General features: G+C 41.4%; 2 protein-coding genes across 2 annotated transcripts in view; one reads left to right on the top strand and one right to left on the bottom strand.

Annotated features, from left to right (window-relative positions):
- On the bottom strand, positions 1–5,014 carry stx4 (syntaxin 4). Its single transcript, XM_031843043.1, has 10 exons — positions 4,845–5,014; positions 4,437–4,541; positions 3,901–4,000; positions 3,721–3,795; positions 3,566–3,636; positions 3,366–3,474; positions 2,528–2,601; positions 1,962–2,099; positions 1,767–1,877; positions 1–1,213 (listed from the first exon to the last, which is right to left on the bottom strand). Exons 1-10 carry the CDS (start codon positions 4,872–4,874, stop codon positions 1,133–1,135), a joined length of 894 nt encoding a protein of 297 aa, XP_031698903.1. The 5' UTR covers positions 4,875–5,014; the 3' UTR covers positions 1–1,132.
- Positions 5,015–6,945: 1,931 nt separating this feature from the next.
- Positions 6,946–9,318, top strand: part of LOC116381082 (rho GTPase-activating protein 44-like) — a 58,302-nt gene continuing 55,929 nt past the window's right edge. Inside the window, exon 1 of the mRNA XM_031842920.1 lies at positions 6,946–7,228. Within this exon, the coding sequence (XP_031698780.1) occupies positions 7,176–7,228 (53 nt within the window). The 5' untranslated portion in view covers positions 6,946–7,175. The remainder of the gene's footprint in view (positions 7,229–9,318) is intronic.

Below are 9,318 nucleotides of genomic sequence, written 5' to 3'. Positions count from 1 at the left end.
TTTCCATTTTTCATTGTGTTGATGTTTAATCGTGGTGAGAAAACCAAAATACTGTGACGGTGTGAAGTCAAACATATGTGTAACAGTTAATGATACAAGACAGAATAATGAAACAAACCGGAAGTTTATTTTAGGTTGAAATGCGTCACTTCTTACTTCCTGATTCCAAAGGACACTTTGATGACTTAACAAACCGTTTTGGTTTATTTTTCTTGACACGTTTGTCTCATCGTGTGAATGTGTTCACAGGTTAGTAAACGCATCACCTGCTCCGGGATTTAAACAAGTTGCACAACGTGACAAAACGGGTGAAGAAAAATAAAGTTAAATGTGTCTGACTAAACACTGCTGCGTGAATTCAAAACAAATATAAACAAATTAAAAAGTCTCTCCGTCCCTTCTTGACAATGTTAGTGCACAACGTGACAGTCTCAGCTGGACGTTAAGAAGGCACAAAATACAGATTTCATAATGTGTGGCTGCAGCAGCTCAGCAAATGTTTTAAATCATAAATACAAATAAAATCGGGCCTTTTACTGCAGTGATGAGACATAAAACGAGAGTGGGGCTGAACTATTTCACCAAAAAAACCTATTTACATTTGTTCCATGTAGGCAGTTTGAAACATCTTTAAAGAATGTCTTGATCACCAGCAATATACGGTTATGTACAATTATATTGGTCTATAAAAGAAACCCTGACTCTACTTCCTCCAGAAACGACGCACAGCTTCCTGAGTACAGTACGATCAGTTCAACACTGCAGTGTGCTTTGCTCAAGGCCACTTAGTTCCTCTTTTATTTCATTCTTTAAGAAGGAGCACTGACGTAACAGTTCACAAATTGTCTTTGTTTTGTAGACCTGGGGGGGGGGGGGTTTCCATAAACCAGCAGCACTACCTCTTGAGTGGAATTGTGGGTGAGATTGAAGTCACTTGGGAGTAAAAAGCACATTTCTTCTTTAAAAAAACAAAACAAGGGCCGTTGGGACGACAGGAGGGTTAGAGGAAGACGGGTGTGAAAAGCAGAGGGATGACAGCTGAATACATTCACCCGTACATCCTGTGGGAGGAAGTTATTTACATGAAAGAGGATGTTCTTTGTCTCCAGCTGACAGCGCACACTGCCTGGTGTTAGGTGCCGAAGGCGGTGACCAGTGAGATGATGATGATGAGGAGGAGGATGCCCAAACAGATCGCTATCCAGATCTTTTTCTGCATCGGAAGAGAGACAAAAAAAAACAAAAGATTCCTTAGCCAACGAGAAAGAACTATATAATATGTCGGGGCAGGATTTGACACTTCAGACCTCCTGAAAGCCTCAATAGCTAAATGTCGAGGGTCTCTAAATGAATAAGACAGTTATTTGTCTTTTGAAAGCTTAGTAATGACCAGAAGTTTATCATTCAACCTGAAAACCATGTATTCACAAATATGAATATTGAGTGCGAGAGGATTTCCTGTCAGCAGCCAGAAAGAGAAGCGACTCGTCTTCTCGTCTGCTTGTGGACAGAAATGGACAGATGTGATCCAATGGTTTTCGTGAGAACCTGGAGTGAAGCAGGACCAGTTTAAAGAAATGCTTTAAACTCAAAACCTTATGTACAGTATAACACTATAACCGCATAAACAATCTCCCGCTTGCAGGCGGTCACAGTGGACCGGAGTAGACAGGAACACTCCACCCACATCACTTTGTGGGTGGAGTGTTTCTTTAAAGGGCCGGTCGGCCCACTACAGATGTGTCCGTGGTGTCTTTAGATTGTACCTTGAACGCTTTCTTCTGATACGTGACGGCTTTCTCCGTGTTGTCCTTGGCTTTTTCCACGTAGTTGGACGACTCCTTGATGTTGGTTTCGACCCGGTTCAGCATCTCTCCCTGCAGGAGGCAGAAACACATCAGAATCAGACGCTCTTCGTAACCGAAGACTTCAGACAGACTTCACCCCCGGAGCTGCTTCACCTGAGCCTCCACCTCCATGGCCAGGTACTGGAACATGTCGTGCAGGTCTTTGATGCTCCGCTCCAGCTTCAGGATCTCGTCGCGCCGGGTCTCGATCTCATTCAGAGCCTGCTTTGTGGCGTGAGCGTCGATCAGGATCTGAAGACCACAGTGAGGGTTAGCTGCATTATCATCAGTAGAGAAAACAAGAGTCGGCAGGTTTCATCTATGATCAGTGGTGGAAGAAGTACTCGGCTCCTTTACTTCACTAAAAGTACCAAAAATAAGAAAGTACTACATTACAAGTTAAACTCCTTCCACCACTGTGTGACTGAGCACATCAAAGCCAGCAGGAGGCTTCACACCACAGACGTCACTAGAGGCAGCAGGACTAATGAAGGACTGTTCTCCATGAAGAACGATTAGAGAGACGACAACAGAGCAGAGACACTTTCTCAGTAGTGTTCACAACTACGACTAGTTGGTGGTTGGTGGTTGGGGGGGGGAACCTGCAACTGTAAGTGTGCTTTTCTTCAGCAGGTAATGGTTGTGTTGTGGTTTTCTTCTCTCATCTCACACCTACTCACATTCTGGGTGAAAACATCCGTCTGGCCGCTCTCGAGCATCTGATCCAGTTCTTCGTCAGTCACGTCGTTCCCGGCTGAAAGTGAGAAGTGCGTTAGTTGTTGTTGTTGTTGTTGTGAGACACTGAAAATGAAAATACAAAAACTCGATCTGAGCTGAAAAGAGAAGAGCCGTCCTGTCGGTGAAGTTTGTGTGAACGTTGAGCTGATGGAGACACAACGATTACAACGTACGGCTGCAATTAACAGATTTCGTTTTTTTCTCGATTCATTATTTGGTCTTTAAAACAGTTAAACACACAAAAAGCCAAGTAAGAAAAACAGCAAATTCTCTTCATTAAACCATGAAATATTTGTTATTTTTGCTTTGAAAATAACTTAAACGATGAATCAATCATCAAAATAAATGGCATTTAATTCTCTTTCAAACAACTAATCAACTATCGACTAATCGTTGCAGCTCTACGATCATAACGCTTTACTTTGACTCTCCTACTCTCCATTCATGAGCAGTATGTAAACATTTAATTACTTGTTTATAACACATAATGCAGCTGTATAAACAGGTGAATATATTAGAAAAAATACACATCTTCAAAGGAGAAGTTATAACATAAACTACATTATAAACCATTTATTAGATCTCTATAGAGCTCATAAACGTTACACACGGTGGTTTAAAAGAGAAGTGAGTGTCGTAGAAAGTGACAGAGAGACAGGAGACGGCACGTGGCCGCCGTCACGAGACTCGGCGGAGGAGGAAGTGATCGATGCGGCCGTGAAGAAGACCTCAGACCACAAGCCTGGAAGCAGAAATCATAGCTGTGTCCGCTGTACTCACTGATCTTCAGCTGCCTCTGTATTCTCTCCACGTTGCGGTCTCTGTACTGGGACTGGATGGTGCTGCAGTGACCCATCAGCTCCACGAACTCCTTCGACAGGACGCCGTGCTGCAGAGAAGGAAACATTTCCGTCACTTTTGCCGCGGAATAAAAAGCCTTCGTGCAGCTGAGGTCTGATGATGCGTCGGTGATATCCAACCTGGGTCCGTTGCATCCGAGTGTTTATGGGTACATATTTTCCATCGTCGTCTCCCTTCTTCGGTTCCATATCTGCAGAAAGATAACTGATAAGTAAAGAGTCATGTACACAAAACATGAATAAACAGAGTCCACGTGTCCTCCATCAGTACTCACTCTTGAGTTTCCTCTGGATCTGACTCGCCAAAGTTTTGATCTCCTCTCGAAGAGTCTGGAGCTCTTTCTTCATACCTGACCCCAACAGGAGAACGGCACTTAAAACCTGTTCCATCATTTGTTGCTCTTGGACTTTGTGGATATGATCAGTACTCCGGCGGCCTTAATGATCATACTTACTCTCCTCCGGCAGCGCCACCCCGAGCACCGTCTTCTGTTTATTCTCGAGCTTCGACACCATCGCTTTGAGACTCTGCAGACCCTCGTGGATTTCTCGCACCTAAGATCCGTAAACAAGTTGTAAGTTTTGAAGTTCATAAGCAGAAACATTTTAAAGTTGATTATTTAAGTAGTTGATAAATAGAAAATTAATTTCACAAGACGTTTTGTTGATCAATCATCCAAACATTCTCTGGTTAGCTTCTGAAATGGGAGCAAACCGCTGCTTGTCTCCGTTTTATATAATTGTATTGATTATCTTTAGGTAGAAGATGCTGGTGGGACCAAACAAGCAGAGTTATGAGAGTTATTTCTCCAACATTGAATCCAAACTCACACAAATTAAATGTGTTTATAGGTTCACTTTGTAACATCTGTCTCTTTGGGACTACAGCCTCTTGGCGCATTTACAGCAATGTTTTTATTAATGTGCACTGTCCCTTATCAAATAAAAGCTGCATGTTGATTAACATCATTATTAATACAAACTGTTTTACCTTCTTAAAGAAAGCATCGTTGTCCTTCTCCTCTTTGGCTAAAGAGGTTCCAGGTTTGATCACGAGAGGTTTTCCCTCCTCATCCTCATCTGAAGCCTCTGCATTCTGCAAATAAATGTAAACACATATAAAGAAAATAAAGATCTGTTTATGTTGAGAACACAAACAGACTGGCATCTCCTGTAAGGACACAGGGCTGAACCGGAAGTTGAGAGTATAATGTCTTTAAAGTTAACATTTAGAGCCGTAAAACGTTCCACGTTGTTATTTTAAATCACGTTTATTGGTGTACTTTCTTAGTCAAAGTTGTCATAGTTTAACACTTAAGTCACTATAAACACATTGAACAGGCTAAGTTAGCATGCTAGCGCGCTAATGCTAACCCTAGCCGTTTACTTTGAAACTCACGTTTCCTAATTCTTTAGTTCGGTCCCGCATTTTCTATTCCAGGGGAGAAGCAGCCGGACTCGACGTCGAAATGTAGGGAGTTGTTTCCGAGCAGAGAAACTAACAACAGCAACCTGTAAAATTTGATCTACTGTCATCCAACAAGTAAACTCCAAGTACAGTTTCTTCTTCTGCTGCTCCACAAAACATTGAACAAAGACTCGTTGGCGCCCTCTGTGGCAGCGGAGTGTAATTACACACTGGATGTGAAAATAGTTAAATTGTTGTATTTATTAATTTGTTTCTTAAATTTTCTGAGCCTAAAATATTTTAAATCATTAAGTCGAAAAACCCACAATATGTATAAATGTATACATATACAGTATGTATGTGTGTATGTGTCTAAAGGTTTTGTATATTTTCATATTTATTCTTGACCACTTTTAAGAAAACTAACTGTTTATAGATAAAATAACAAGATGGGAAAGTCTGATCTTGTGAATAAAACACCTGACAAATGATGTACTTTATAAGTAGTTTTACCTTTTTATACCTAATAAACTCGCAACGGAGTGTATTGAAGCTGCACTTTGTGTTGTCTTCATCACTGCTCCTGCAGATCAAACTGAAGTGAAGCTACGCAGGAGTTTCCTACTTGTCTCTAACAGCCACAAGATGATGCTGTTCACCTGCACAAAGTTAACAGTCTCACCAAACATCACATCCAGTGAATCTGGAGTTAACGCTTCATATCCGGAACACAGCTATACTCTTAAAATCTGTCTTCAAGACTTGAACCTTGAGCAATAAAGCTTTTATGGAGAATTAACTGTCCTCATGAACATCGAGGTACTGACATTTCCTTTTTGTGGGCTATAAATAGGCCTATTATATTACTATAGATGGGCCAACATGTCTGGCATTTGGAGTACAGGCCTTCAGATAATTAACCTGCAAAATACTAAATAGTCGAGATGTTTAAAGCTTTTGAGATTAATCGAGTCAGAGATAGCAAAACGCATTGTTTTAAACTTAAATGTGCTCAATTTCTTCATTAAATCAAGAACTATTATCAATTCAAAACAATGTAGCTTTAAGAAATAATGGTTAGTATTATGGGCTTAAGGGGATCTATTCTGAGGCACCAATTAAGTTTTTCTTTAATGTCTTTTGTGCAAAGCTTACAGGGTTATTAAGACCCTGATGACCTTAAGCTGTTCTCTGGTTATTAAAGAATCAATTGCTCTAATCGTTAATGTTAATCATTGTCCACTAGTGACCCCTCGTCAGGAACAGCCTCAGTGTGGACGCGAGCTTTTCAATTAAAGCTAGATTTTTCTTTTTCAGATAGTTTGAAGGATTGTTAGACTTCTTCAGGGGTAAAAGAATATATTTTTAATTACATTTTTATCCATTTAATCATCCTGCGATTCATGTTGGGGCCACTTTGGGGGCCCCGACCCTCAATTGGAAATCATTGTCCTATGCCACCCTTAAAGTTTAACTGTAATTAAATTGCGTGGTTATTTTTTGCTGCTCCAGCATATATATGTAGGCTCTGTTAATCACATGTCCTGTGTTCTCCTTATCCCCTTTACGAAAACATAAAGAATTTTATATTTTGGATTTCATGATGGCGCCCCTTGTCTTTGCATTGATTTATCTGAACACATTTTAAAAGACAGAAAAAGGAGTATTAATATCCATTAAAACAACAATATTGACAAAAATAAATAAGTGGAGTTTAACAACATCAACGCTGTGTTCCTGAATTCTTCATTAACACAGATTGCACAGATTCAAACTTACATGCCAGGGAGGCAAAAATAAATACATAAAAACATTAAAAAGTAAGTAAATAATAAAAAGAAAAGTGGAATAATTAAGGCATACATTCTAATTGTATAATACTTAAGAGGGAATGCATGCTGTTACAGTTGTTGTGTCCTCTTTGTTTGTACAACATTTAATCGATTTTATTAAATTAAAGTGCTAAAAAATGCTATGCTAAAAAACGTGTGTATCGAAGATATCTATACTATACTACATTTCCCACAGTGCACCGGTTGGGGACGTCGTGTCGCCAGCGAGCTGTCAGTGTTGGGGGGGTGAGGGGGGGGGAGAGAGGAGGAATCGGTCCAGCATCTCTGGAGCAGCGGAGCGACGCGGAGGACGGAGACACTCATCTGCTAAAATGAGGAGATTTTTACCTCAAACACTGGATGTTTAAAAAAACGTGGATGTTTAAAGACTGACCCTCCTCGCCTGCCGTAGATCAGATCTGACTTTATTCCTATCAATGAGATATGCGGAGCTGCTCTACCGCCCGGTGGTAACGCAGAAAAACACAAGATGAAGAAGCAGTTCAACCGAATGAGACAGCTCGCCAACCAGACTGTGGGCAGGTAAGAGCTGAATTTACGAAAACGCGTTTATATCGCACGATGTCGTGCGTTGTAATTGGCTGTGACTCACAACAGGCACAGTAGGAATGTGTCGGCTGTGTTCGGCTGCAAGCTTTACAGTCACTCACTCGATGGAGCTTTTTTTCTCTTGCAGCTCAGCTGGTTTGATTTGCACAAAGCATTAACTGTCAGTGGAGGTCACAGTTGCAGTGTGTGTGTGTGTGTGTGTGTGTGCGCGCGTGTGAGATTGATTGAGCCCAGCATGGGAGGAGCGTATATCTGCACACAGATGAGGAGGGAGCGGACATGGTACCCAAAGAGCAGGGCTGCTGCTGCACCCTGCAGCGGGGAGTCAGGGCACAGATCACCCAGGGCCACAGTAACATGTGTTTATGGTGTTCTTTTAATCAGGGGAAGTGTGTCATCATTGATGGACACAGATGTTTGATTTAAAAGCAGTGGTTAGAGGGGATACAATATGGATGTAGGATGCAAACATGGCATGGCATGACATGAAATGACTTATTGGTCCAATCCACCTTCAGAGGAAAGCTGCAGAAGTATGATAGGTGGATTATTAATCTGTCTTAATGGAAGCATGGGAATAGTAATAACAAAAGGACCGAGGATTGAGCCTTGGGGAACTCCAATAAATAATGATAATATGAGTAAAAACTGATCGCTTAAGTTTATATATGTTAATGCATCTGTATCCTTAATACAGATGCATTTTAGTGTCTTTCTCTGACTTCATGCATGTCAACAAAATGATATATTGGAACAGCTCTTGGTTCTATTTAGTGCCTCGCATACTTTACCGTTCAAACACAGTGACACGTCACGGTTGATGCATGTAGAAGTGATTAATCCTCGTAAATCCTGAGTGCACGAAGCTGCAATCAGATATTATGCAAATGAGAGGATGCTTTAGATTGATGTGCTTAGGTTTATGTGATTTACTTCTTATCAGTGTGTCTGTTCCCCTGAGTTTGTTAATCTCTCAGCCGGGACCTGAGGCTCAGTAAATAATAGTCAAAACGTACATGACCCATTTAGGCTCCCATAGTTTTAAAAAACGAGCTCTAAATGCCTCTTTTATTACATCAGGAAGTGACTTGTGTTGTTGCGTCTTTTTTGAGCCTGCAGGCCGATTTGTTGTGAGGAATCACAGTCGAAAGTTCAGTCTTTGCCTCTCCTTCTGTTTGTCACATATCAACACTGCGCCTTTGGCAATTTGGATCAACTGTTGTTTAAGTTTTGCACAACCTTAAAACAGAATCAAGAGGACCTGTCATATCAGGAGACAGGTTGATTTGCAGCCCGAATAACTCACTCCGGGTTCATTGCAGAGCACACGTTGCTGAGGTGATGTAAGTGCACTACGAGCTGGTTTGTTTTGCTTCTGCGGTAACCGACGACGCTGGCACACCGAAAGGATTTTGTGTCGAGCCATCTTGTACCAACGCTCAGACTGCAAGGTGGAGGCGCAGATACAAATCAATGAGAAAAGGTATTGCTGCAAGCTAATGCCCAGCAGAGTGGACTTGGCAGAGGTATCAGAAATCCCCGGGAGGACATTTACCCATTAATGAACAAATGGTAAAAAAATTACTGGAATTGTGCCTCACTGGAGCTGGAAGGGACAAAAGCTGTCATGCACTTTAACAGATAAAACCAACCAATTATTTGAAAGTATATAAACATAAAATCATGTGTGTGTGTGTGTGTGTGTGTGTGTGCTTGTTTAATTCCCTTCATCTGAGCTGGAGCACCGGAGCCCAGTGAGGTGGAACATCCCAGTAATGAGTTCTAACCGGTATCATAAGAAGCAGAACAGCAGGCCAATTAGTCATATTTAGAACGTAGAGACTTTAACCGCTGGCCGCGCAGGCAATGTGTGATATTCACTCCATGACATGCAGCCTGCATCACCTGGTTCATGTTGCAGGTTCCTTATGTACCACACATTTAAGAACAATAAGGACAGTTAGCTGCCAGGTGTGATATCTATTTAGCCCTTTGTAGGATAAACAGTAATCAGTCTGCTTATTTTGACCTGTTTTATATCGCTGTGATAGCGACTCCTCTGG

This window comes from Anarrhichthys ocellatus, unplaced genomic scaffold (genome assembly GCF_004355925.1).
Source record: "Anarrhichthys ocellatus isolate YVR2014 unplaced genomic scaffold, GSC_Weel_1.0 scaffold4, whole genome shotgun sequence".
NCBI classification, from domain to species: Eukaryota; Metazoa; Chordata; class Actinopteri; order Perciformes; family Anarhichadidae; genus Anarrhichthys; species Anarrhichthys ocellatus.
This window is presented reverse-complemented; position numbering and strand designations above follow the sequence as displayed.